The sequence below is a fragment of the Panthera uncia genome, chromosome A2 (assembly GCF_023721935.1).
Source record: "Panthera uncia isolate 11264 chromosome A2, Puncia_PCG_1.0, whole genome shotgun sequence".
Classification (NCBI taxonomy): domain Eukaryota; kingdom Metazoa; phylum Chordata; class Mammalia; order Carnivora; family Felidae; genus Panthera; species Panthera uncia.
In genome coordinates, this window is record NC_064816.1 from 9,050,409 (window position 1) to 9,077,731 (window position 27,323).

At 60.8% G+C, this 27,323-nt stretch overlaps 1 protein-coding gene and 1 long non-coding RNA gene across 2 annotated transcripts in view; one reads left to right on the forward strand and one right to left on the reverse strand.

Annotated features, from left to right (window-relative positions):
* Positions 1 to 17,363, forward strand: part of ZSWIM4 (zinc finger SWIM-type containing 4) — a 17,910-nt gene extending 547 nt beyond the window's left edge. Inside the window, exons 2-14 of the mRNA XM_049639973.1 lie at positions 1,997 to 2,198; positions 3,846 to 4,202; positions 4,821 to 4,969; positions 5,062 to 5,212; positions 6,079 to 6,246; positions 6,814 to 7,170; positions 8,663 to 8,800; positions 9,116 to 9,370; positions 9,927 to 10,062; positions 12,137 to 12,291; positions 13,524 to 13,687; positions 15,240 to 15,321; positions 15,726 to 17,363. Coding sequence (XP_049495930.1) covers positions 1,997 to 2,198; positions 3,846 to 4,202; positions 4,821 to 4,969; positions 5,062 to 5,212; positions 6,079 to 6,246; positions 6,814 to 7,170; positions 8,663 to 8,800; positions 9,116 to 9,370; positions 9,927 to 10,062; positions 12,137 to 12,291; positions 13,524 to 13,687; positions 15,240 to 15,321; positions 15,726 to 16,585 — 3,174 coding nt within the window. The 3' untranslated portion in view covers positions 16,586 to 17,363. The remainder of the gene's footprint in view (positions 1 to 1,996; positions 2,199 to 3,845; positions 4,203 to 4,820; positions 4,970 to 5,061; positions 5,213 to 6,078; positions 6,247 to 6,813; positions 7,171 to 8,662; positions 8,801 to 9,115; positions 9,371 to 9,926; positions 10,063 to 12,136; positions 12,292 to 13,523; positions 13,688 to 15,239; positions 15,322 to 15,725) is intronic.
* A 340-nt stretch (positions 17,364 to 17,703) lies between these two features.
* LOC125929071 (uncharacterized) lies at positions 17,704 to 26,276 on the reverse strand. Its single transcript, XR_007459798.1, has 2 exons — positions 24,927 to 26,276; positions 17,704 to 20,778 (listed from the first exon to the last, which is right to left on the reverse strand). It is a non-coding gene; the product is annotated as an uncharacterized LOC125929071 (long non-coding RNA).
* Positions 26,277 to 27,323: the final 1,047 nt, after the last annotated feature.

Consider the following 27,323-nt stretch of genomic DNA (forward strand, 5'->3'; position numbering starts at 1 on the left):
GGGGGGGGGGGGGGGGGGGGGGGGGGGGGGGGGGGGGGGGGGGGGGCAGGGACGCACCCCCAGCCCCTTCTCCGACTTGCCTTCTCCTCTCTTTGCCCAACCCCCAGCCTCGGACCTGCCCCCACATGAGACACTCCCAGAGAGAGATCCCCTTCAGGATCCTTAAATCCGCCCCGAAACACCCCCTCATCCTCCCATTTCACTTCTTCAAGCCCTGTGACCCGCCCCCATTCCTTTTGCCATCCCTGCCCTCCAGCCCACAAGAACAGAGATGCCCTCAGCGCCCTAGATCCCAGCTCAGGACACTTCCTTCTCCTTCTCCTCCTGCCCCGTAGTCCCTCTCTTCCCACCCATCCTCAGCACCCCATTCAATCCTCACTCCTCTTTCCAACTCCTGTAAGCCGCCCCCACTTGGACACCCCAGATCGCTGCCCCACACCCCCAGTAGAACCCCCCCCCCCCCCATTTCTACAGATCCCAGCCTCAAGATACTCCTTTCTGTCTCTGATCCGTGCCTCCAGAACCCACCTGTCTCCTGGGGAACCCCCGTCCTCCTCCAGGTCCTTCCCTGGGGTCCTGCCCCCCCTCCCTCTGAGACCACCTCCCACCTGGGGCTGCCCAACCCCTCCAGGGTGAGGGTACCCTCCCACATCCCCCTATTTCCCCAGTGCTCGCCCTCCCTCTGCCCCCGCCCCTACCCCCGACCCCCCAGCCCTCCCAGTCCTTCCAGGGGATCAGCAGCAGGGCGAGGCCTGGGTCACAGTACCCGGACAGGTGCACTGGAACCCTACCTCTGTAGTTTCTGAGGGCTCTGCCATGATGCCCCGGGGCTGGGGAGGTTAGAGTCCCCTTTTCCAGCCTCAGAGTGGGCCTCTGGAGAGTGGATGTGTGGCCTGGGTCTGACCAAGCCTTCTGCAGCCCCCATAGGTTCTGTCCTCTGTCTGGCTTTGAGGGGTGTTCTTTGCTCCCTGGCCTCTCCAGAGTTAGGAAGTCTGCGGGACTGATGAGTCTGGGCCGCCAAGTGGGGATGGGGGCAGGCTCTGATTCACGGCCTGGAAAAATCCCTCCTTAGTCATCTGCCAAACCATCCCCAAGGCCTCGGCCAGTCACTGGCCCACCCACTTCCCCCAGAAACCCAGGACTGGGGGCTCTGGGAGGTTGCCACCCCTCACAATCCTAAACCATCTCTGGGTCTCCCACGTACCTGCCCTGGGCAGGCCTGGTGCTAGGAAAACTCTCGCTCATGGAATCCTCTGCAGCCCTCTGGGATTTGTCGTTCTCTCTCCCACTTTGAGGAAACTGGAGCACAGAGAGGTTGAGAAACGTGCGCAAGGTCACAAAGCCCGTGAGTTAGCAAGCCCAGATTGGAACGCAGGCTCAATCGGCTTGGTTCACTGCCCAGAGCCCACGGGGTGACGAGGACACCCCTCCCTTCCTGTGGGCCGTTGGAAACTGAGAACAGAGTCTGTCTTGGTAGCTGGAGCTTGCCAGCTGTGAGACTGAACAAGTGAATTCACCCCACTTCTGAGCCTCAGAGTCTCCAGGCTGCAAAATGGGGTGATAACTAGTCTCACTTGAGATGTTGCTATGGAAATTATGGGAAATCACATACATAAAGCATTTAGCACAGTGTAGGCTGAGAAAATGGAGACCTGATCACTATTCTTATCACTTTTGTCTCCCTTTCTCTTGCCCCTTCGAAGCCTTGGAGGTGGGTCTATGTTACAGCGGGACCCCCGGACCTGGTATCCAGGAGGGAGGTCGCAGAAAGTTCTGGAACACTAAGTACAGGCCAGGAGTTATTGTAAACGTATTTACATATGTAAATGAATATTTAATCCTCGTGATACTCAGGAGGGCAGTGCTGTTAACATCCCCACATCACATTTGAAAAAACAAGCACAGAGAGGCAAAGTGACTTGCCCAAAGTCATACTCCTGAGCGGCAAAAGCCAGGGTTCGAGCCGGGGTTTCTAACCCACCGGCCCTTCCCGCAGGTTGAGGAGCGGTTCTCCCGGGTGCCAGAGCCGGTCCAGAAGCGCATTGTGTTCTGGTCGTTCCCACGCAGTGAGCGGGAGATATGTATGTACTCGTCGCTGGGCTACCAGCCCCCAGAGGGCGAGCATGATGCCCGGGTGCCCTTCACCCGCGGGCTGCACCTGCTGCAGAGCGGGGCCGTAGACCGAGTGCTGCAAGTGGGTGAGTGCTGGCCCCCACCCCTGCCGGGGAGGCCAGGAGGTCCAGAGCAGGCGCGGAGGAGGAGGAGGAGGAGGGAGTGGAGGGAGGCCTGGGCCAGGGCGAGGGGAGGTTCCAGATGTCTGGCTTCCATGCCCGGGAAGGATTATGCAAGAAATTGTGAGCTAAGGATCAGAGATCTGCCTGGACCTCAGGCAGCGGGCTTAGATGCGGCTGGGAGGAAGGATGGTGAACTAGAAAGCAGGGGAAGGAAGGTCCCAGAACTTAGGCAGCAAGGACCAGCTAAGGGCTGAGGGCTGAGGCTATTTCTAGATCCCAGGTGGAGGGCCACTATGGGGATCGGGGTAGAGGTGGAGACAGAGTGATGAAAAGCCCTAGACCTCAGGCTTTGAGTCCACTTGGGGGTGGGTACGGGATTCTGAGCTAAAGGCAAAGGTGGTCCTGGGGGCCTCAGCCAGGACGCTCCTGAGGCAGGCGTCAAGGAGCAATTGTAAACAAGAAGGAGGGGACGTTTCAGACCTCAGGCAGAGGGACCTGGTGATGCTTTAGGGCCAAGGTTTAGAGCCAAAGGTAAGAATGATCCTAGACCTCAGGACACAGGGGCCAGGTGAGGGTTGGAGGCAAAGATCTAGAGCCAGAGGTGAGAAGGAGTCTTGGACCTCAGGCAGAGGGACTCGGGGAGCTCTCACCAGAGGTCTGGCGGTCTCAGACCTAAGGCAACGAGGCTTAGGTGGGGGCCTAGAGTAGAAGCTTGAGATCAGCTGTGAGGGGTGGTCTTAGGCCTCAGGCAGTGGGGTCCAGGTGAGGGTAGGGGGCAGAGGTTTAGAAGTAGAGGTGAAAGGATTCTAGACCTCAGGCAGCGGGGCTCAGGAGCGGACAAGTAGAGGTCGAGCCAGAAAGCGGGTAAACCCTGGAAAGCTACACCTCTCATGTGGGAGCGCCGCTTCTCCTAACTGGAGGCAGGGGCTTGGCCAAGACGGTCCTCCCTGAACCCTGGCAGCCTGGAGGCCCCCTTGCCCAGACATGGCCCAGCCCACCCCAGGCTCAGCCATCTTCAGCTGGTATGAGGAAGCCACTGTTTCTGTGCCACTGTCTCTCTGCGTGACGCAGCCAGGGCCGGCTGGGGCCTGAGCTGCCCAACCAGTTGGATAAGCCTGGCATCTGGGCTCCCCAGGGGCCAGGGAGGGGCAGGGGGTGATGGGATGACCTGGCCCCTCGCCTGCCACATCAGCCCCTCACCCCCAAGTGTCATAGGCCTCTGTCATCTTCCCAGGAAGTTACAGGGCCCCCGGAGCCCAGGCTGTATCCACGGTAACCCAAGGGCCGAGAAAACCACCTTCAACGTCATCATTATAATATTCTTCAGAATTAGAACAGGAGCCAGCATTTATTTAGGACTTACTATATACCTACAGTGAGTGTTCTAAACATTTACCAAGCATTAGCTCGTTTCATCCTCATCACAAAGGCATGAGGAAGATGTCACTATTCACTCCCATTTGACAGATGAGGAAGCCAGGCACCGAGAGGTTAAGTGGCTTGCTCTAGGTCACTCCGCGGGGATTTGCATCCGGGTCTTGCCTTGCACCATGGACAGCACCCCTGTCTCCCGGGTGACACAGCGGGCGGCTGGTTTGACTTTGGTCTTAGGGTTCCACCTGAGCGGAAACATCCGGGAGCCGGGGGGCCCCGGAGAGCCCGAGCGCCTCTACCGCGTCTCCATCAGCTTTGACCGCTGCAAGATCACATCTGTGAGCTGCGGCTGCGACAACCGGGACCTCTTCTACTGCGCCCACGTGGTGGCCCTGTCGCTCTACCGAATTCGGCACGCCCGCCAGGTGGAGCTGCGGCTGCCCATCTCTGAGACGCTGTCCCAGATGAACCGAGACCAGCTGCAGAAGTTCGTGCAGTACCTCATCAGCGCCCACCACACCGAGGTGCTGCCCACTGCCCAGCGCCTGGCTGATGAGATCCTCCTGCTGGGCTCCGAGATCAACCTGGTGCACGGTGAGGGCACCCGGGGGCCTGATGGGGCGGCGCGGCCTCAGCTTGCAGCCACCTCGGTGGCCTCGAGGCAGGCATTTGCCATGGAATCCTTAGGTCCCCTGGATCCTTGAGTCGGGGTGGGGAGAGCGCCATGGCCTGAAGTCAAGGTCACACACCCAGTTAAGCGCAGATCCTGGATCTGACCTGGCCCCGGGCAGATGAGTGAATGGTTGGAAATCAGCCAACCGGGAGATTCAGCCCCCGGGTGGGGGTGCGCCAAGATCACAGGAGCAGGCCTGCGTGTGGGTAGGTGGAGGGCATGAAGGGTATGTGGACGTGGGTGGGTGTCGGGTGGGAGACAGACCAGGAGGCGTTGTGAGCTCCGGGAGGGTTCGGAGCTACAGGGGGCTGGGAGAGGATGGCGTAGGATGGACGGTAGGGAGATGGCTGGGCCGTTGGGAATGGTGGGGTGTTGGGTGAGCGAATGATCATGTAGGTGAATGGGGAGTGGGTGGTATTGACCGCATCGGTGAGGGGGGATGGGCTTTGATTAGGATCAAGGTAGACCCAGGGTGGTGGACAGGTGGGAGTTGGTGGAAGATTGGAAACCCCGGCCTCACTTTTCCTCCGTCCCCGCAGGTGCCCCAGACCCCACAGCGGGCGCAGGCATCGAGGATGCCAACTGCTGGCACCTGGACGAGGAGCAGATCCAGGAGCAGGTGAAGCAGCTGCTATCCAACGGCGGCTACTACGGCGCCAGCCAGCAGCTGCGCTCCATGTTCTGCAAGGTGCTGCGCAGGCGCGGCGGGGCCGGGGACCGGGAGGTGCCGGCGCCCCGCCCCCTCCTCACCACCCCGCCCCACCCCCATCCCCGGCACAGGTGCGGGAGATGCTGCGCATGCGGGACTCCAACGGGGCGCGCATGCTGATCCTCATGACTGAGCAGTTCCTGCAGGACCCGCGCCTGGCCCTGTGGCGGCAGCAGGGCGCTGGCATGACCGACAAGTGCCGGCAGCTGTGGGACGAGCTGGGTAAGGCCTATTCCGAGGCGGCGCACTGGACCCGGGGCTCCCGCCCCCGCGGCGGCCCTGGCAGCCAGGTCTTGCCCACCCTGACATTAGGGTCTGGCCCCTGAATCCTTTCTCTGCTCATTTGCCCCTCTGATGTAAGAGACACTGTACCGGGTGCTGGGGCTGCAGCAGAAAACAAAGATTAAATACCTGCCCTCTTGGAGCTGACACTGAACACTATAAGATCCTATCAGATACTACCAACCCCTCTGACCACACCTTTTCCATAAGGGCGACTGTCTGTGGCTTTGGCTTTGTGGGCCACTGGTCTCTGTCACAGCTTCAGTTTTGACCGTTGTCGTGGAAAAGTAGCCGCTGACATATCACCAGATGGGCGTGGCAACGTCCCAATACAGTTTTGTTTACAGCGGCTATTTATGTGAATTTCACGTAATTTTCACAGGTCCCAAAATCTTCTTCTGATTTATTTTTCCCTCACCATTTGAAAACATAGAAGTCAATCGTAGCTCGCGGGCCGTTCAGACCAGGGGGCGGGTTCGATTTTATCCACGGGCGGTAGTTTGCTGACCCCTGTAAACAGATGGTGATAAGTGCTATAGGGAAAAAAAAAAAAAACAAACAGAAGAGGAAGAGTCTGGGTTCCAGTCCTGACTTCCCAGCTGTGTGACCTTGAGCAACTGCTTTTACGTCTCTGGGCGGTAAGGTGAAAAGACTATCAGTTGCAACCTCAGAGGCTGGAGATGAGGGGTCAGCAGAGACCAGTGCCCGGCACGCACTAGGCACTCCACAGGTGTGTGCCCATTCCTATTGGCATGAACGCTGAGCCTGCCTCGTGCCCACACTGACCACCTGCCCTCCCTCCCCAGGGGCCCTGTGGGTGTGTGTCGTCCTGAGCCCCCACTGCAGACCAGAGGAGCGAGTGAGCTGGCTGCAGCTGCTTGGCAAGTGGGACAAGCTGGACGTGTGCCCGCTGGAAGAGGGCAACTACTCTTTTGACGAGCCCAGCCTGCAGCCCACCATGACCCTCAGCCGAGGTAGGAGAGCGGTCCCTGCCATTCCCCCTGCAAAAAGCTGGCCTGGTGCCCAGTCTCCCCATCACGGTGCTCTGGGGGGAGAGCAGAGGGGCCCCCAGCCCCTGCCAGCAGGAGGGAGGGAGTGCCCAGGCAGGGGTGGCAGGCAGCCTGAGTCACAGGAAGTGAAATGTTTAAGACGCTTATAGTTCTGGGCTGCTCTCCTGGCCATGGAGGCAGGGGTGGGGGGACAGAGAGAAAAGGAAAAAAGCTATTGAGAAGAGAGAGACAGGTAGAGTCAAGATGGAGGGACGGAGGAAGAGAGAGAGGAGAAAGTGAGGAATGGGGGTGGGGGTAGAGACGGAGAGAGAAAGGAATGGAGTCCAGGGAAGGGGCAGAACGGACAGAGAGACCAACGGACAGTTATTCCACCTCCATTGTCCATTGGCATGAAGGGCTATAACAGCTCCTCCAACAGAGCCATCACTGAGCCCAGAGTCTAGTCCCCAGCTGGCACCCAGTCAGGGGAGCTGGCCTCAGCCCCGAGTGCTAGGCCCCCTTACCAGGCCATGTTGGGCGCCTCTCCTGCAGGCCCAGAGGAGGAGGAGGAAGAGGAGGTGGGCGCTAGAGGTTCCCGCCACACCGTCTTCGGCCGCGCCCTGCAGGCTGGGTCGCTGCACTGGAGCGACACTCACCTGCAGAGGATCCTGGCCAGCGACGCTTACGGCCCCAGCCTCACAGGCACCATGGGCGGTGAAAAGCCAACCTTTGACCCCCAGGGCCGCCCACTGTGGCTGGGTGAGCCCTTCCCCACCGCGTGCGCCCGTGTGGACACCCTGCGTGCCCATGGATACCCCCGTCAGGCCCTGCGGCTGGCAGGGGCCATAGTCAACTCACTCCGGCTGCAGCGACGGCATCAGCTTGAAAGCTACAAGCAGCAGAAAAAAGGTGGGTGCCACGACTGTCATACTACCCTGGGGCTCTAGACACAAATGCCGACTGCTGGGCACTGTGGCAACCCTGACATCTGTGGGTACCGCTCGGGGTCCCACCGGGAAAGCCAGATCAGTCGAAGGTGTCGGGAACCGAAAAGAATTTAATACAGGGGATTGAGGCCTCACAAAACTACTGGAAGGGCTGCAGCATTAAGAGTCAGGGATACCACTGCTTAGGCTCAAGAACCTGAACTTCCAAAGTACAGGGATTACAGCAAACTGCTGACATTGAGCTCAGCAGCCTGTGGCTGCACTGTGGGCTGCGTCCAGGAGGACACTCGGAACCTTCTGGCAAGCCCTTGTGTCTGTGCCCTGCACAGTCACACACCTGCTCGTGGAGGCTGCAGAAGAGCCTCATCCTTTCCCAGCCTCTGCACCTCACACAAAGGAGCCTGGGACTTGTAGTTTCTAAGCTTCCAGCTCCCGTGGAACAGGATGGGTGCACCAGCCACAAGTCTTTCAGGAACGTGGACCCAGTGTGCCCAGATTTTCAAGACAGGCCAGAAATCTGGATTGTATGATGTGCAAATTTACTGATTTTTTTTTTCACGTTTATTTGTTATTAAGAGACAGAGAGATAGCGCGTGAGCAGGGGAGGGGCAGAGAGAGGCGAAGAGAGAGAATCCGAAGCAGGTTCCACACTGACCCTGGTGCAGGACTCAAACTCACCAACAGTGAGATCATGACCTGAGTCGAATTTGGACGCTTAACCAACTGAGCCACCCACGTGTTCCCATTTACTGAATTTTTTAAACATGGGCACCAAATTCAAATTCGTATTAGGGGGACCAAAAAAAGCCACAGTGTATGGGCCAAAAAAAGAACATGTTTGTGGACTGGCTATGGGGAGGCAGGAGGGCAACTTATCAGGAAATTGAGCCCAGGGTATAACGGGAACCTGGGGGACCTGGGACCCCGGCAGAGTTCTGGCCTGGCCTAGAGGCACAGAGAAACCCCGCCCTGCCGCAGAACCACTGAGAGCTGTACATCTTAGGGATGTATTGTGGTTTTCCAGGGGAACAGGAGGGAGGGACAGCGTTTCAGGTAGAAGAACAACATGGGCAGGATCCCAGAGGCAGGAGGGGGAGGAGATCGGAGAATGGGCGTTCGGATGGGGCAGGTGGCCACGTGGGGTCGGGACAGCTGGGTGAGATGGAAAATGATGGGAGGGATTAAGAAGAGGAGAATGGCACCGGTTAGGTGTTTCAGAAAGCACCCAGTTTTCATCCTGTGACCTGCCAGGCCTAGGTCTGGCTGTGGGACAGGAGGCCAAGGCTGTGGAGGTGAGGGCTGCTACAGAGCTCAGGGGGCAGAGAAGATGGCTGCCGGGTGGGTGGGCAGTGGGCAGGCGCTGGGAGGCCGGGCTAGGGGTTCAAGGGCAGAACCCCACACACACACTAGGCTTGTGGAGGGGCAGGCACTGAGCCCCCCCATACTGCCTGCAGAGCTGCTGCAGAAAGGGAACACGTGCATCACCAACACGGAAGGCTGGGTGGGCCACCCCCTGGACCCTATTGGCTGCCTCTGCAGGGCGCTCCTGGAGGCCTGTCGCCTGGAGGAGGAAACCCTCGCCCTTTACCCAGGTGCCTACACTGGGGCCCCTGGGAGGAAGAGGGGCATCCCCCCACCCTCCCCGGCCCAGCACCCCGAGAAAAGAAAGTAGGGCCGCACCCTTATCCTTGGCCACACCCCCTAACCGGTGCCAGCAGCCCGTAGACCCCGCTTCTCCTGACCGCGAGGCCACCATAGACCTACTGTCTGCTGGTAGGAAGTGTCTGGTTAGAGCTGGGAGCCACTGGGTTCCCCCTAAGCCTAAGCCCCCAGGCCCCCCGCTTGAGGTGAAGAGCCGCTGGGGTCCCAGGAAGCGGGTCCTGAAGCCCGAAACCCGTGTCCCACAGACTCGGGCCCCGAGAAGCGGAAGGTGGCCTACCAGCACGTGCCGGTGCCCGGGAGCCCTGGGGAGTCCTACCTGGCGCTGGCCCTCGAGGTGGCACTGCTGGGCCTGGGGCAGCAGCGGGCCCTGCCCGAGGGGTTGTACGCCCAAGACAAGGTGGTGCGCAGCGAGGAGCAGCTGTTGGCCCTGCTGGAGGAGGTGGAGCTGGACGAGCGGCTGGTGCAGGTGCTGCGCAGACAGGCCGGGCTGCTGCTGGAAGGTGAGGCCCCGCCCCCAGCCCGCTCCTGAAGGCGGGGTCCCGCCCCCCACCTGCGGTGGCCGGTTGCTGCCGGATCTCGAGACCCGGCTCTCGCTCTCGGCCCTCATAGTTCGCTCCGAGCTCGGCAGGCAGCGCCTAAAAGGTGAGACCCGGCCCTTGGCCCTGCTCCCGAGAAAGTTCCGGCAGCCAGTAGCCGCTGTGGCCTCTGAGGCGCTGCCCCTCTCCCACCTTGGAGTCGAGGAGCCTGGTCCCTGATGCCCAGCTGGACTTCACTGGCTCTGCCCGTGGCCCTGCCTTCTGAGGCCCCCACCCGCCCCTGGAGCGGGTGCAGCCCCGTCTCGTATCTGAGTCCTGCCTCCTACCAAGGGGGAGGCCGGGTCTCCTCTTCGGATTCTCCTGCGCTTTTCGGACTCGGCCCTGCACCCCCGTCTCCGCGACCTCTTTAACCCCCAGCCCCTGCCCCTCTGTCCTGGGGCCAGCCTACCCCCTACTCAGAGCCTGGGGAGGGGTGGAGACGAGCCCTCACCTGGGGGCTGAGCTCAGCATGCCCCTGCAGCGGGTCCCTTCAGTGGCTTCGGAGAGGTGCTCTTCCGGGAGAGCGTGCCCATGCACACCTGTGCCCGCTACCTGTTCACCGCGCTGCTGCCCCACGACCCTGACCTGGCCTACCGCCTCGCGCTGCGAGCCATGAGGTGAGAAGGGGCAGCTGGGGACTGGCCCAGGGGACCGGGCCGGACTGGAGGGTGAGAGGCGCCCTTGGAGCCCCGTCCTCCCGCCTGAACTCACAGCCTGCTTAATTCCGTCTCCCTCACGCTGGCAGCTTGGTTGCCCTGTGCTTTTGATTATTAAATATGCATGGGTGTTATGATCTTGAATTTGAGAGATATCCACACGGCACAGAATTCAGAGTCCTTTTCTAGACATTTTCGTCCCAACCTACCCAGATCTCTTCCTAGGCGAGCCGTGTCACCACTTTCTTATCTAACCCACAAGAATCAAGATTTCGGCAAACCCATGGTCTGGAAATTGAAAGTTGGTCTTCCTTTTACACCCATGATGCATCCTGTATTTCTTGCACCTGCAACTTTTTTTTTTTTCTTTTAGAGAAAAAGTGCCTGCAGGGGAGGGCAGAGGGAGGGGGAGGGAAAGAGAGGGGGGGGGGGTGGATTTCAGACAGGCTCCACGCTCAGCACAGAGCCTGACATGGGGCTTGATTTCACGACCTGAGCCAAAATCCAGAGTTGGACACAACTGACTGAGCCACCCGGGAGCCCCAGCGGAATTTTTAGAGGCCCTCTGTGTACTAAGCCATGCCCAACAAATAAAGTGCAGTCTGTCCCCAATCTCAGACGATCCCATTTAGGGTGCATCTTTCCAGAATATTTGGAAAGAATCATCTCTGAAGAGCTGTGGATATCTAAGCAGGACCCAGCAAATTAACAGCCCACGGGCCAGATTCAGCCTGCCACCTGTTCCCGTACAACCCAGGAGACGAGAATGGTTTTTACATTTTTAAGTGTTTGAAAACAAAAGAATATTCTGCAACCCATGGAAAGTATACGAAACTCAGGTTTCAGTGTCCAGCAGTAAAGTTTTATTGGCACGCAGCCACGCCCATTCATTTATGTATCGTCTGTGGCTAATTTACATGGCAGTGGCAGAGTTTTTGGGACAGGGACCAAATGGCCTGCACAGCCAAAAATACCGGCTGTCCAGACTCGTGCAAAGAAACGGTGCCGGTCCCTGGTCCAAACCCACGCCTCACATTACCTCGTGTAATCTTGACAACCTAGAGAAGTAAGTATGTTGACCCCCGTTTTACACATACACACACTTAAAGTGTGTCCAGAGTCACATGTTGAGGAAACTTCAGTAATATTTGAAACCAGAATAGTCTTGACTCCTCTTCCGGGCTGTTGATCCCATCTGACAACTTAGAAGAACTTTCTAAATATAAACTACATCTATAGAGAGCGAGCCGGTTAACAATATGCCGTAGTGGGCACGTAAAGTCCTCCCCCAAACATTTGTGTGCTCAGCATTGTTCTGGCTGCTGGATATGCAGCAGTGAATAAAATAGTCACAAATGCCCGCCTTCATGGAGCTGAGGTTTTAGGGCAGGGGAGACAATCAAGAAATTAATAGGGGGGCCCGGGTGGCTCAGTCGATTTAAGTGTCTGACTCCTGATTTCAGCTCAGGTCATGATCTCCCCATTTGTGAGATCAGGCCCCGTGTCGGGCTCTGCCCTGACAGCATGAAGCCTGCTTGGAATTCTCTCTCTCTCAAAACAAATAAACTTTAAAATTAAAAAAATATATAGGTAAACTATATTGTGTGTCAGATGTGACCTATAGCAAAGAAGCCCTGGGAGAGTTGGGAGTGGGAAGTTCACACGATGCGGGGGGGGGGGGGGGGGTCACGGAAGAGCCCACTGAAAAATATTTGAGCAAAGACTTGAGGGAGGTGAGGAAGAAGCCATAAGGATGTCTGGGGAAGAGTGTTCCAGGCAGAGGGAGCAGCATGTGCAAAGGCCCTGAGGTCGGACTGTGCCTCATTGTATTTGAGGGACATTGAGGGGAACGGTACCTGGAACAGAGTAGGGGTGACAGAAAGGCTAACGGGCCGCATCAGGACACAAATAACCTCACATTTTTATTGGCCCTGGCATATGAATAGAGTATCGTTTATTTAATCAACTGTGAAGGGTATCAGCAGTACTTTAGTGAACATCTTGCGCTTCTCCCCCTCCCCGTCCCCTGCCCCAGGCTGCCTGTACTGGAGACCGCGTTTCCAGCCAGAGAACCTCACCCCAACCCGCTGGACTCCATCATGAGCAACCGCTTCCCCCGCTGGTTCATCCTTGGCCACCTGGAGACCCGCCAATGCGAGCTGGCCTCTGCCATGCTGACAGCTGCCAAGGGTGAGGACAGCGGCTGCCCCCTGTCCCCCTCTGCCTTCTCTTTCCTCCTTTCTGTCATGCCTCCCCTCTCCTTTTTACTCCTTCATCAGATTTCAGTTTTCCTTGAGCACTTCCTAGATGGCCCAGGCAGTGCCCCGGGTGCTAGGGACACACAACACAGTTCCGAATCCCGCGCCCTGTGATGTTACGTTCTAGTGGGGGCAGGCAGACCACGCGCAAGGTAAACAGTTATGTTACTCAGTAAGCAAGAGAGGAAGAAGTGCCTAAAGCAGGCTAATGCTTAAGCCAAGAGGACTGAGCTATGGCCGGTATCTGCTGTCCCAGTCACCTGGAGCCTCCATGACAGAACCACAGACCAGGGGGCGCAAACAACAGACGTTTATTTTCTCACGGCTCTGGGGGCTGGAAGTCCGAGATCAGGGTGCCAGCCTGGTCGGTTCCCAGTGAGGACTCTCTTCCTGGCTTGCAGACGGCCACCTTCCTGTTGTGTCTTCCCTTGGCAGAGAAAGAGCTCCAAGTTCTTCCTCTTCTCAGGAGGACACTTATGCCATCACGGTGCCCTACCCTCAGGACCCAGTGCCTCTGGAAGTCCCCACCCCCAGATACCATCATCCTGGGGATCCGGGCTTCACCATGAATCTGGGGAGGGTGCAGTCCAGGCCTGGAGAGCATTCCAGGCAGAGGGAACAGCCAGCTCACAGGCTCTGAGGCTAGATTGTGCCTGGTATGTTTGAGGAACAGAGGAGGCCCGTGTGGCTGAAAGTGGGGCGACAGAATTAGAGGATCGGGGCCGGTGACAATAACAGCAATAAAAGCTCACATTTCTATAGCTCCTGCCCTGTCAAAGCTTTTCCAGTGTGGGCTCCCCATCCTGTGAGGCAGGTAGCATAGTGTTAGTTTAACCCATTTTACAGATGGGGCAGCCAAGGCACAGAAAGGTGGAGTGCCTTGCTCAGCATCACACAGCTAGTGAATGGCAAGGCAGGGATTGGGACCCTGGCGCTCTGGGTCCAGAATCAATGCCCTTGACAATTAGGGGTCCTTTTGTGGCTTTGTCCCGCTGGGTGAGGGAGTACCAAGAGTGGTCTGGATCTTTACGGAACCACTGCCGGGTGCTTCTCCCTCCTCACACGGGTGCACCTAGTGGGGAGGAAGCTGTGTGAACAGGTCAGGCGGCAGCAGGGTCTGGTGCCAGGTGTGCTGACCCTGCCCTCCTCCTTCCCTCACCCCAGGAGACCCCAAGTGGCTTCATGCGGTGCTGGGCTCCATCCAGCAGAACATCCACTCGCCTGCCCTGCTCTTCAAGCTGGCCCAGGACGCCTGCAAGACGGCCACCCCTGCCAGCGCGCCCCCGGACACCACGCTGCTGGGCATTGCGCTGGAACTGGGCCTGCAGGTGGGCGGGAGTCGGGGGTGGGGGGGGGGGGGGGAGAGGGGAAGGCTGCCTGAGGCCCCGCCTGCGTGTGGGCGACACCTCTGGGGGCGGGGCCGCGAGGAGCCCTGTCTGGCAATGAGGGAATGGTCACCAGCTGGGGTGGGCTTATGAGTGAGGGACTGTGTGGCAGAGTCTGAAGGTGACAGTCCACTTCTGGAGGTGTGACTGAGGACAAGGATGCGGGTCCCGGGTCCCGCAGGTGAGCCGGTGGGCCACAAAAAGCAGCAGAGCCTAGGGTGCTGGGCTTGGGGTGGGGCCTGGGGCTGGTGTGCCTGAGGCTGGGGCCCCTGGGTGGGCGGGGCTGAAGCTGAGGGAGCAGAGCCAATAAGGAGCCTGCTTGGGGGCGGGGCTTGCTGGGAACCGGCCCGGAAGGAAAGGTCCCCGCGGAGGGGGCGGGGCCCGGGGGAGGGTCCTGAAGGTGAGGAGCCACCTCTGAGTCTGAGGTCTTCGAGGCCGGGCCTGCGAGTTGGGGCCATCCCCAGGGGCCGTCCGGGCAAGGGCTGTCCTGCTGGGGCAAGTCAGAGGCCAGCAGGGGTGCAGCTTGGAGGTGAGGAGTCAAAAGCAGGGTGTGGGACCCGGAGGGGGCGGGGCCTCAGAGTGCTTGCGAAGTAAAATAGGAGGATAGGGAACAGTTGGGGGCAGGCTTGCAGGATGGGTTGGGACCTTCCCAGAAGTGGCAAGCAGGGGGGCTGCAGAAGGCGGGATTAGCCCCGAACAGAACAACCTCCTGTGGGGGAGTGGAGCCGTGGCAGGGGGTATGTGGGAGGTGAGAGCAGAGAGGGGTCCCTTAGAGAGGTGACACACTGTTTAGGAGCCTTCAGAAGGCAGAGCCCCCAGACAGGACTTGGGGAGGGAGCCGGGGGGAGAGGCAAGCAGGGAAGGTGGGACTTGTGGGGCAGGTGCTTTGGGCCTCCAGGGGGAAATCTGACACGAGCATGGAACTTTCTAGAGAGAAGGGGCAGGTTGGTTGGTTGCCTGGGGTAGGCTCCGTGGGGCCTCAGAATAACACCAACAATAACAGTAACAGTAATGGCTGGCGTTGGGCTGAGCGCTTTGAAGCAACCAGTACTGTGCAGGAGCTTTACCTGAGTAAAATCGCACTTTCAGAACAACCCTGTGCGGTAGATACTATTTTTAATCCCCATTTTATTTTTTTAGTGTTTCTGTTATTTTAATTTTTGAGAGAGAGACAGCATGAGCAGGGGTGGGGCAGAGAGAGGAGGAGACACAGGATCCGAAGCAGGCTCCAGGCTCCAAGCTCTCAGCACAGAGCCCCACGCGGGGCTCAAACCCCAAACTGCGGGATCATGACGTGAGCTGCGGTTGGACGCTTCACCGACTGAGCCACCCAGGCGCCCCTTTAATCCCCATTTTATAGACGAGGAAACCAAGGCCCCAGGAGGCCAGGCCACGTGTCCAGATTGTGTGGCTCACTGATTCAGCCCTTAACTTCCGAGTCTCCTGGGCCCCTCAGGATCCCTGATCCCCTTCCCTGTCCCCTCCCACGCTGCAGGTGATGCGGATGACCCTGAACACCATGACCTGGAGGCGGAGGGAGATGGTGCGTTGGCTGGTCAGCTGTGCCACAGAGATTGGTGAGAGTCCCCCAGTGAACCTGCCGTCTGTCTCCCTATGGCGGCAGGCAGGCATGAGAGAGAGGCCGGGCCTTTGCCCTGACTCCAGCCCGAGCTCAGGGCCAGGCTGGTGCGATGGGGGTTGTGGGGGGACAGAGCTGGACAGAGGCCCAGAAGCTGGCCAGGCTAAAGTGGCTTGGAGAAGGGACAGCGGCTCCAAAGCGTGCCCTCTCCCCACCCAGCCCCGCTGCTCCCCGCTCCTTTGGAAAGGTGGGGTGCGGCTTCCGTCAGGCTTGGGGTGGCGGCAGAGGGGTTGTGTCTTCAGCCCTGGGTGGTGGGGACGGCGCATCAGGGCAAACCCGTGCCCGCACCTGGGAGTCCCCGCCCTTCTTCCCGGCCAGCTTTGCCCTCTTGCCTCCCCCCAGGCCCCCAGGCCCTGATGAATATCATGCAGAACTGGTACTCCTTATTCACACCAGTGGAGGCTGCCACCATCGTGGCGGTGACAGGCACCACGCACGCCACGCTGTCGCGGCTGCAGCTGGATGCGCCCCGGAGGGAGGAGCTCTGGGCCTGTGCGCGGACCCTGGCCTTGCAGTGCGCCATGAAAGACCCGCAGAACTGTGCCCTGCCCGCCCTCACCCTGTGCGAGAAGAACCACGCGGCCTTCGAGGCGGCCTACCAGATCGTGCTGGACGCCGCGGCCGGCGGTCTGGGCCACGCCCACCTCTTCACCGTGGCCCGCTACATGGAGCACCGCGGCCTCCCACTGCGGGCGTACAAGCTGGCCACGCTGGCCCTGGCGCAGCTCAGCATCGCCTTCAACCAGGACAGCCACCCCGCCGTCAACGATGTGCTCTGGGCCTGCTCGCTCAGCCACTCGCTGGGCCGCCACGAGCTCTCTGCCATCGTCCCCCTCATCATCCGCAGCATCCACTGCGCCCCCATGCTCTCTGACATCCTGCGCCGCTGGACCCTCTCGGCACCTGGCCTGGGGCCCCTGGGGGCCCGTCGGGCCGCCAAACCGCTGGGCGCTGACCGGGCGCCGCTCTGCCAGCTCCTGGACGCCGCGGTGGCGGCCTACATCGCCACCAGCCACTCGCGCCTCACGCACATCAGCCCGCGGCACTACGGTGACTTCATCGAGTTCCTAGGCCAGGCCCGTGAGACCTTCCTGTTGGCGCCTGACGGGCACCTGCAGTTCGCCCAGTTCCTGGAGAACCTCAAACAGACCTACAAGGGCAAGAAAAAGCTCATGCTGTTGGTGCGGGAGCGCTTCGGTTGAGGGGCTGCGGCCCCCTTCACCCCGGCCTCCGCGGCACCAGCGCCCCATCCAGGGCCTCGGCACTGGAGGCCCACGTGGCGTTTCAGTATTAAGTCAGGGAAGGAGCCCGGCTGGAGCTGGGAGATCTTGCCTGCCATCCCCTGGAGGCCTGCTGGGGGGGTGACTTCCTGCCACACGCGTGCCTAGGAGTGTGCAAGAGAGTGCGAGACGTGAGGATCAGAAGCCATACCGCCACCCAGGGGCCCGGAAGGGGGTGTGTGCTTGGGCAGCTGGTATGACCCCGCCTTGGGCACCCCAAAAGCAATAGGCAAGCTCTCCCTCCCCAGACAGGCAGGCCTGGCTTGGACTGGGGGTGGGGGTGGGAGCTTCGAGGCGGGACATTCCAGAAAGTGGCTCTTAAAGCCAGCGTAGCAGACCGCCCCACACCCCACTCTGGGTGGCCAGGGGACTCCTGTTAGGGCATCTAAATCTCCTTTTGTACCCTCCCCTCACCGCCTCAGGGGCCCCATTCTGCATCCCAGGGCCTCCTCCAGGCTGCCCAGCTGGGACCAATGGCTCATTCCCACTGAAGGATTTGAAGAGGCCTCAGGCCTCAGGCCTCAGCCACATACCTCACCCCCTTCCGGCCAGGACTCCCATTCCCGAGGATGCCAAGGTCCCAGGGCAGGCTCAAGGGGTCACTACTGTCCCTCCCCCTACCTGCTAGTCACTGGATACAACTCAGGAACTGAGCCAGGCTCACACTGTCCTCCAAACCTGGTGGGGGGGGGGGAGGGGAGACGAGCGCAGGAGAGCCAGGGACTCCCCGCCCCAGATCTGGAAAGGAGACAGGTTGGCATCCTGGCATTTCCGACTCTGGCTCTCTCTTTCTCCTGCTCTGTGTCCCTGCTCCTCCCCTCATCTTACTCTCTCCCTTTCCCTATTTCCCTTCATTTAGCCTTTCTATTTGTGTCTCAATCTCAGCTGCTGACTCTCTTGGGTCTCCCTTTCCCACCTTGGCCCAGGGAGGAAGAGGGAGAGTGTCCCAGCCCAATCACCCCTTCTGTCTTTTCTCCTCTTGTAATTAAGGACAAAATCATGTCATTTTGTAACTTTTTTTCTATTTATTGAACCGTATATTGTATTTCCTTTTTCTTTTTCTTTTTCTTTTTTTTTAATAACACAGCTTTTGAGACTGAGGTGTGTCCCCTTCCCCCCCCCCCCGCCCCGAACCAGGACCACCTGATCCCTGGACAGAAAAACTCCAGCCTTGGCTGCTCCCGGCACAACTTCAAGCGAGGGGTGGAATGGGAGTGCTTGCTGGTTTCGTCCGTTCGCAGTAGTGTAGATAATAGGGCTGAGAGCTGGGCAAGCCCCAAGAGGAGAGCTTTATACCTGTCACCTGTTACAACACGTGTCACAGTGGCCCTACGAGTCGGGAAGAATATCATTTCCGAGAATAGTGGGGTTCCAAAGCGTAAGGAAAGGCAGAGCCTGATCAGTACCATGGTGAAGCCACTGACCCTGCCCACCTCGGACAGCATGGCCCTTGAACTGCTGGGAATGGCCACTAGGGGGTGCCCTGCCTCCAGACACCAATGTTGGAGGTACTTGTCTCCAAGTTGCTGAAAGCGGGGACCCAGACAGGTGCTGGGTGCACCTGGGTGGGGGAGACACACACAAGACAGGAATCCCGGGCTTCGACTCGGCCTTGGTGGGCGGGTTCTGGCGTCGGCGAGAAATGCAGGTGGGTGTGGTCAGCGAGGGGCGCGGCCTGGGCGTGTCTGGATTCCTACGCCGCTGTGGAGGCTTCCAGTCCCCAAATGGAGTGAGCCGACTGGGGGGCCGCAAAGAAGGCCTTCGGTTGCCTTCTTTCTCTAGTTTCCTGAGAAGCAGGACGCCGCCCCCCCCCCCCCCCCCTTGTCTTTAGGGTGTGGCGGATAGATGAACAAGTGTGTCTGGGTCACTGTCAGGGCCGGGGCAAGCGAGGACGGGCTTCGCGGCCAGGCGGGGTACAGAGCAGTGCTGGGTGGAGCTGACCGCCAGAGGGCGCCGAGACAGCGCGCGCGCGGTCGTGGGCGGGGCATCGGCAGCGCTGGGCACAGCGATTGGTTCGTGGCACTGCCCTCTGCCCGAGAGGGCCCATTGGAGACGGGCCCATCTGCCCCGCCTCCCCCGTTCCCGCAGGTATGTGCCGGCGTGTTCTTTTGCGCCGCCTAGAGGCGTGATTGAGGGTAGAGGGGGCAGGCTCGGTGCCGAGCCTTTGCTTCACCCCTTACAGTCTCAGCTGCCTACAAATGCCGTCCTCGGACTTGGGGCTCCCTTCTTATGCCCCTCAGCTCTCAAAGTCATCCAAAAATGTCCCCATTGGGCCCGGGGATTCCCTCGTAACCCACACACACCTCAAGCACGAGTTCCCTGCCAGCATTCTCGGACACCAGCAGGTCAAGTCTAACTTGAGGCTTGAATTCTCCCTTATCTCTCCGCCACCCCCAAATGTCACCAGCTCAAGACCCTCGGGCCCCAGCCATCTCTGCCCAGAGTTTCCCTCGGGGTCACCCCCCACTGCCACCTGAGGTTGGGTTCAATAGGCCCTGGGCTTGGGGTACTCCTCATTATGACCCCCATCTAGATTCTTCCTAGAACAGCTCTCCCTGCCATTGCATCAGCCCTCCCTGAGAGTCACCCCTCCCTCCCGCCCCCATCCTAGGACATCCCTCAAGGTCACCTTTCCAGCTTTCTCTGCCCTGTGTGACTAAACTTGCGACCTTCCTCACAACAGGTGGGACAGGCATAGGGATCCTGGGAAGTCAGGAGTTCAGGGTGCAGGGACAGTAAATTCAAGCCCATCGGTCCTCCCCACCTGAAAAGCCAAAACTCCAGCGACAGGAGGGAGTAAATCACAAACTACCAGACCTTCAGGAATGAGGTAGGAGGCAGGTTTTATTTAATTGGACAGCAGCAACACACAGCACAGACCCTGCCCCGAGCTGAAGTATGCCCCTATCCCTGGGTGAAAGGGTACCCTGGGCCAGCCCTGACAGCCTAGGGGGCTTCTCTCTGCCTGGTCGCACTCAGGGTCCATCCCATCTGATACTGGACGGTCTCCGGTCTTGCACTAGCACGTGCACTGCAGGGCCACCGGCGGACTCAACAGGCCCATCTGTGTCCTTTCTGGGCCCACAAGGGACCTTGCTCCCTGCTCCACGTGCCCGGAGAGTGTGACAGCTCTCCCCACACCCCCAAAGTTAGGATGCCACAGGGTTCAGGGAGAAGAGGCCAGGCACACTCAGGTCAGGCCAGCCTGGTTCCGGAAGCCGGAGTTGGCATTTAACGGTCTGGGGGCCCAGGGCAGCTTCCTCTTGAGTAACTGGCTGCTGGGAAGGAAGGTACAGGCCTGGCCCACGTCCCACCAGGCCTGGGAGAGAAAAGGCCAAGGCTCCAGGCTGGGAGGGTTACTGGGAGGGGATAGGGACCCAGATGGCTTCCCTTTCTAGTGGGAGGGCCACCCACCCACCTGCCCATTCTCCCTAGGAGTTCTGTCCAGCCTCAGCGGAAGTAGGACTGTGCAGGGGGCAGGACCCCCAAGTACGGAGTTGGGGGAGGGCGCCTACAGCAGACAGCTGGGTCCACCCACCCCATTCCAGGCTATATTGCCCCTCCCCCAAGTCCCTCCGCCCAACATAGGTCTGGGTCTGGGTCCTCAGCTTTTCCCCTAGGAATCAGCCCACCCGAGGAAGGCAGGCTGCACAGGCTTCGAGGGGGCTCGACTCCTGTTCCTGCTGAACTGAGCCAGTCTGCACAAATCAACTGTGTTTCAGCTCAGTAGGCACGGGAGGCAGAGCCCAGGGAGGCCCGGACAGTGGGACAGGCAGGCGGCAGGGCCAGAGGAGGCGGGGTCCCGGGGGGCGGAACTTAGCCACTGTGAACACGACTTGGTGTGGACTCTGCTCACAAGCAGCTAAGCCCTGCTCCCCAGGCCAGACGCAGGCAGCAGGGGGCGGGGGGCCTCTCGGCCTCCCATCCCCGGCCCTATCCCCGGGCAGCGTCCTCAGCAGCGAAGGCGGTGGCGGCAGCCCCAGAGGCAGGGCTCAGGGTCGGTTGGAAATCCCTGGCAATGTGATTTGTGACAGGCAGCAAATCCCATCCCCAGGAACCCCAGCCGGCCATGGCACAGGGGTTGGGGGGCACCGGGTGGGACCGGAGGTTGGCACCTGAGGGTGGGGGGGAGAGAGAGCAAAGGAGGTAAATGAGATTTGAAGACATCTATGCTCCACGTCCCCGCTGAGGCTTGGTAGGGAAGCCCTGTCCCCACACACGGCGGCGGCTGAAGGGAATGCTGGACCACCAGGCTGGACGCCCCCACCGCAGCCACACGCTCAGGCCCAGGCCCGGAGAGGTAGAGATGCTCCAAGGATCCCTCTGAGCTAAGAGGGCTGCAGGGACTTCCAGAGCCAGGTTCCCCCCCTTTTCCCGCCCCCCCCCCCCCCAGTAAGCCCTGGGCAGGCTAAACGGGGCCATGAGGAGAGGAAGTCGATGGGGTGGCGGGCAGGCGGGTGAGGAAGTGATCTCACCCCAGCTGGCGCCACTTCCTAGAAGACTGAAGGGCAGGAGGAAACCACCAGGGCCTCTCCCCCCTCCCGTGGCCCCGTCTCCTCAGTGGCCAAGCCTTAGCCTGCACCCCATCAGAGCGGATGCCGACAGCGGGTACCCAGCTCTTCCCGTGGGCACACACATCCCCAGAGCACCGGACGCAGGCCCAAGGTGCAAATCTCCACTCTGCAGTTTCCCAAATGCCCTCCAAGCCTCAGTTTCCCCATCTGTATAACAGCCCAGGGCCTCAACCGCACAGCACTGGGAGGTTTCACCAAGAGCGTATGTCATTCACAAGCACCCGGCACCAGGACCGCCTTACACGATTGTCAGTGCTCAGTGCAAAATGAAATTGCGGGGTCCCTTCTTCACAACTTGCGAATTTCAAGACGCTGACAGAAGAGCATTAGCCCAAGCTCAGGTCCTTCCGAGCAGGGGAGACCCCGTGAACTGCATGATCACAAGCCCATGAAGCCAGCCTGTGCGTCGTAAACGGAGCTCTCCTTAATGATAAGAGCCCTCTGGCCAGGAGACCCCAACTCTGGAGCCAGTTTGGGCAGCTCTGAACCCTGGTTCTGTAGCATCCTAGCTGGGTGACTCCTAGAAAGCCACTCAACCCCTCTGGGCCTCCCTTTCCCCATCCATAAAGCAGAGATAATGCCGTGGTAAGGATCTCACAAGTGGTACATGTAATTAGAATGGGGCCATGCTGTCATCATCAGGCAGAAACAGAAAAGACGGTGGCAGTGAAGATTCCAAACACTGGTGGGACCCTGGCACCCACATATGGTGGCGCCCGTCACTGGGAGACAGGTGTTAAGAGATGTCCTGCTCTGTTCCCCGACCCCTCCCATTCATACAGGCGCACGCAGGGGCACACACGCGCACACACACACACACACACACACATACAGTGGCCACCGGCTTTCCCATCAGGCCCCAGCCCTGTCCCCTCAGGGTCTGGGGGCACCAACTGGGAGCAGACAAGGCCCTGCAGGGCGGCCGGCCTCCCTGGGCCGCCTCCGGAAGTGAGACAGCACATTCGTGTCCCAGGGACGAGAACGGGAAGGGCGGCCATTTGGCCAGGCCCGTTTCCTGTGGGGTTTCCCCTGCACAGAGCCCCAGGCCAGGGCCAAGGCCACTCCCCATCCCCAAAGGCACAAAAGGCCTGGGTCTCTCATGGATGGGGCGCTGCTGTGCAGGTGCCCAGGAGCCGGGACCCCTGTTACCAAAGGTGTGCCTCTCAGGCTCATGGGAGATGGGTGTCCAGGGAGGGCCAAGTCCTTGGCAGCTGGAGGCGTGGGGGGAAGATGGGCCCCTGGGCCGGAGGAGCAGAGCAGGCCCCAAACCACACGGATGTATGTATGTATGCCTGAGTACAGGGCGTGGAGGCACGAGACACAAGCAGGCAGGCTTACTGTCACCACCCCCCAACCCCATGCTCCAAGAATGAATCAGGGGCAGCTTCCGCCGGGGGCGCCACCACCACCGCCCCCAAGCCTGGTCCCCAAATACTTTCCACCCTCTCGGAGCAGCTGGGATCGGAAAATACCAAGGGCTGCAGGCCCCGCCCTGCCCGCCACCGCCCGCCCTCCCAGCCTGTCACTAACGCTTTGCCTAATGGGCCTAGACTCTCCGCAGAGGCTCCCTGGGCCGGGCCCAGAGCCAGCCGCCAACCTGGGCTGCTCGGCCAAGTGCCGCCTGACCACCAGCCCCCCATCCGTTACCCTGATCCCAACACAGCAACCGTCAACAACCATCCCGATGGGCGACGCTCAGAGGCTGGCACCTGGGTGGAGGCAGGCAGGACAGTGGCAAGTGGGTGGGCCCCCACTGCCCACCCAGGGCTGGGGGGAGGGGGCAGGCCCAGGAAGGGGTGAGTAAGTGAGGACTGAATCACTTGTTATAAATAGGGGAACCGTGCAAGTCACATCCCAGCCCCCACTGTGCCCAGCCACACCACACCACACTCCAACCCCTGCCTTAAACTTCAATCCCCCTAGGATCAGTCACGGAATTCCCAGGGCCCCCCCCCCCAACATCCACACCGAGAGCCCTTAACTGAGGGGCACACCCTATTGCCATGTTCACCTCTTGCCTTGTCCCCATACGTCCCCATCGTAGCCCTGGCCTGCCTTTTGCAGGGAGGCCGCCAGCCTCGAGGCGAATCACGGGCTTCTGGGCCTTGTCCTCCTTCCTCGGCACCCCCAGGACTCCCAGGCCCAAGGCTGAGGGGTCCCCAGGATCCTCAAGGCATTCTAAGGGCGTGGGTGACCACAGTCCTGGATGGTGATGCCAGACCCAGGCCAGGGGAAGGCCAAAGGTCTTCAAGTCTCAGAAGTCAGCTTCCTGGCCGCTCACCACCCAGGCCCCCCATCCCAGACCACCCAGGCCTGCTCTGCCCAGGGCCACAGCTCAGTGACCACACCCAGGGTGGCGCCAGCTCCAGCACCCTGGGGCAAGGCGCTGCTGGAGCGTGACTCAGCCGTGCCCAGCATGGCGGCGTCCTTCTCTGCCCAAGGATTCCCACACGCCTACGCCCGCTGCCCTCCGTGTACGACCTCTCCAGCTGACCAGCCTTTTCCAACGCATCTCCTTGTCCACCCAGGACACCTGATGGCAGGAGGGAAGGTGGCCAGGGGGCCCCAAAAGGGATCTGAAGGCGAGCGCCCGCGACAAGGAGGGGAAATGCACTCTCTTCCGCTTGTTTTCTGGTGCTCCCCATTTACAGACGGAGAAACCGAGGCCCAGAGGAATTCGGGGCCGGGCCCAAGGTCATGCAGCAAATCTAAAGGAAAGCCAGGTCTGCTCCTGGCAGAAAGCGTATCCAGAGTGGAAAAGGGCTGGCCAGACAGCCCAGCGAGGGGCAGGAAGGTGTCTTTTTGCGACCACCCAGGGTTCCCAGCAGTATTCTTCACCGAAAACAGAGCCCCTCCGCTCAGCTTCCCAAGGTGAAGGGCACACTCTGAAAAAATGCTTTAAGGTATATCCAAGTGCCACCTGGGCCCATAGGAAGCAGGTCACCCCACTTACACCCACCCGGACCATGATGCCAGTTACCCCGGGACTGCAGTAGCGACAGGGGCTGCTCAGCAGCTGCGGCCAGCGCAGAACATCTGGCCTCCACTTACAACAGGCAGAGGTCGGTACGGGGGCCCTGGCAGGACCCCTGGAGCATCCGCCTCCGAGATTTCTCTCCAGCGAGCAAGGGTCTGCAGAGACTTGGAGGCCGGGCTAGCACAGACAGGCCCGACCCCCCTGGACACGCCCTGTCAGGCATGTGCTCCGCGTGCCAGCCCTGGGCTAGGCCGGCAGCTATTTTAGGGCCCCCTCTGGGCCCACAGACGAGGCCTGCCAGTTGGGGTCTCGAAGGAGCTCCCAGAGGACATCCTGCAAGGGCAGAGGGCAACGGGTGCCCTTCTGGGAGCTAGGACGGAGCTGGCACCAGGCCCCAGGGCCCGTGCCTTCCCAGGACGTGCCTTCCTGGGACTGCGGCGTGTGAACACATGCGCAGGGGCCGGCCCGGGCAGGGTGCGTGGGCGAGCGGACAGGGTGTGTCCCACATCACCTCGCCACTAAGCCGGGGCACCTGTCGGGTACTGCCCTCCAGCTCCGGCCGGCATGGGAAGAGCTGCCAGAGGACAGCCTTCATGCCAGGGGTCCCACACCGCCCCCCAGCTTTAACCTCACACGGCACCCGTCATCATGAGCGAGCAGCTGGTTAGGACTGGGGCAGGAACGGGGCAGGTGACAGGAGAGCCAACTGCACCTTCAAGGCATTCGGGAGGCCACTGGGTCTGGCTGGGCCTGGCTGGGCTGAATAGGCAAGTCAGTGTAGGGCTGGGGGCTCTGGTGGCAGTCAAGTCCAGTGCTGGGGTCAGAGGTCAGTGTGGGGCTAGAATATAAGGTTCAGGTTTTAGTCAGGGGCCTGCAGCCCAAGGGCATGAGGACTGCGGGCCGCTCGCGGGGCACAGGACTGGGGAGTCATCCCTCCAGGAATCTCCCACACCTGGCCCCCTTCCTAAGCAGCCTTGAATGAGCTCCTCTCTCCTGGGCCCGGAGGAGCCAAGAGGGAGAGGAGGGGTGCCCCAATCTCCACCAAGCTGGGGCTACACCTTGGGCCCCCAAGCCCATCTGCTCAATGGAAGGCCTTCCCTCCACTCGTTGGCCCACATGTCAAGAGCTTGAACCACCGTGTCACCCGCCATCCACGGAACTCTGGGAGACCCCCACCCACCCACTCCTCCAGCCCCATCCCCACCAAAGCCCTGAGAGGCACCCTAGGAGCCCAGGTACCCGTGTGTATCCATCCCTCCCCACCCCAGCCCGGGCATATGCCCTCCCCCTTCCCACCCTGCCGCTGACTCCCGGCCCACCTGGACCTGCCCCCGTGACTATGGGACCCGCCCTCCCCACCACGCTCTCAAGGGTCTCCGGTGGGGGGAGTGGCCAGGGGTCTCCTGGGGAGGGGGTAAATGTTGGGCTGCCCTTCCCCCGCTCCGTAGGGGGCGCCCCGGGACTCTGCCGCCACCGCCGCCGCCAGATGCACGATCCCCGCTGCACCCCCCACCCCCACACACACACACAGCCACCGGCGGCGGGGCGGCGCCCTCCCCCTCTCCAAGCGCTGGGGACCCGCCGGGCGCACCCCCCCCACTCCGCCCACGAGTCCGGCGCAGAAAAGTTGCCGCCGTCGCCGCGGCGCCGCCGCCTCCCTCCCGGTTCCCTCCCCGACTCACCCGCGGGGGAGGGGAGCCGGCACTCGGGGCTCCGGCCGCCGCCCCGGGCCCGGCGGCAGAGACGCGGGCGGGCGGCGGACCCGAGACGGGCCGGGGTCGGTCGCGGGCCCGGCTCCATCCCACTCACTGGCCGGCCCGCCGCGGGGCCGAATCGCTTTTAAAACCTTCCCGTCTCCTCCCCCCGGGCCGGACAGGGGGCGGGCGCGGGGCGGGGCGGGCGCCGCCGTCATGTGCCCCCGGAGCCGGTCCGCCCCCACTTTCTCTCTCTGGTCCCCCAACTCAGCCCCAACTTTCTCCCTCCTTGTCCCGACTCCACCTGGGCCCCCGAACCCAGCCCAGCTTCCCCCCTCCGGGTCCTGGACTCGAGAAGCAGCCCCAGATTTTAAGCTTAGGCTCTCCCTGCGGGAGGAAGGACAGAAGCAGGGGTCCTAATGCCCCTCGCACCCCCAAACCCCTCTTGGCAAAGTCCTGCCCCTGCGCAGGAAGAGAAACGCTGGAGGCCGTGGGCAGGGGCAGGGGAGATGGGGAAGGGGGGGGGGGGAGAAATGGCGCCAGAGGGAGGACATACTTGTGCTGTGTATGTACCCTTCCTTGGGAGGCACGGGCCTGGGCGTCTGGCCTCCTGCCAAACACCAATCCCCACTTCCTCCAGTCCCTCAGTGCCTTCTCCAGCCCCAGGAAGTCCCTCCTTTTATCCCATCCAACCTTCTCCTGCTGCCATGGAAGCCTCCCACCCCAGTCCAGGTGGTCCCTGGATCAAGGTTGCCTCCGGCTCTGGCTTCCCAGCATCCCCATCCCCCACCCACCCAGGGGCTCTGGGAAACTCCCCAGCTACTGGAGTCTCCCTGGGATAGAGTCCCTCCCTGGATCCCTCCCTCCTTCCCTGCCTGCGTCTGTCCCACCACATCCTCCACCGGCCTCCCCTCCACCGGGAGAAACACGGAGGCATTGTTCCCCAGGACGGGGCCCTGCCTTGGGGCCTGGCCTTGTGCCCAGGTGGGGGGCCAGGAACAAAACTAACCAAAGGAGGGGCGGGGTGCCCTCTACCGCCAAGACAGCCTCCTTGGGCATGCCTAACTGCCACTTCACCCTCTCCAAGATGGGACAGAGGCCGATGGCGCCAGATCGCCACCACGGCCACCCCTATGGTGCCATGGCGCGAGGGGTTCTGGAGCCAGAGGACCCTCCTCTGGCTGTGGAGACACACACACAGGCCTGTGTGGGCATTGCTTTGGGGGCCGTTTTTCTCCCCCCACTCCCAACATTTCCCAAGTCATATGATTGGGGGCGGGGGGGGTCAGATTGTTCACCACCCAACTCCTGGGAAGTAAGGGTAACGCTGGGGAGTGGGGACCCAGCAGTAGGCCCAGGCAGGGGACCATAGGGGCTGGTTGGATGCCTCTGGGTCACCTCGTACCCCAGAATTC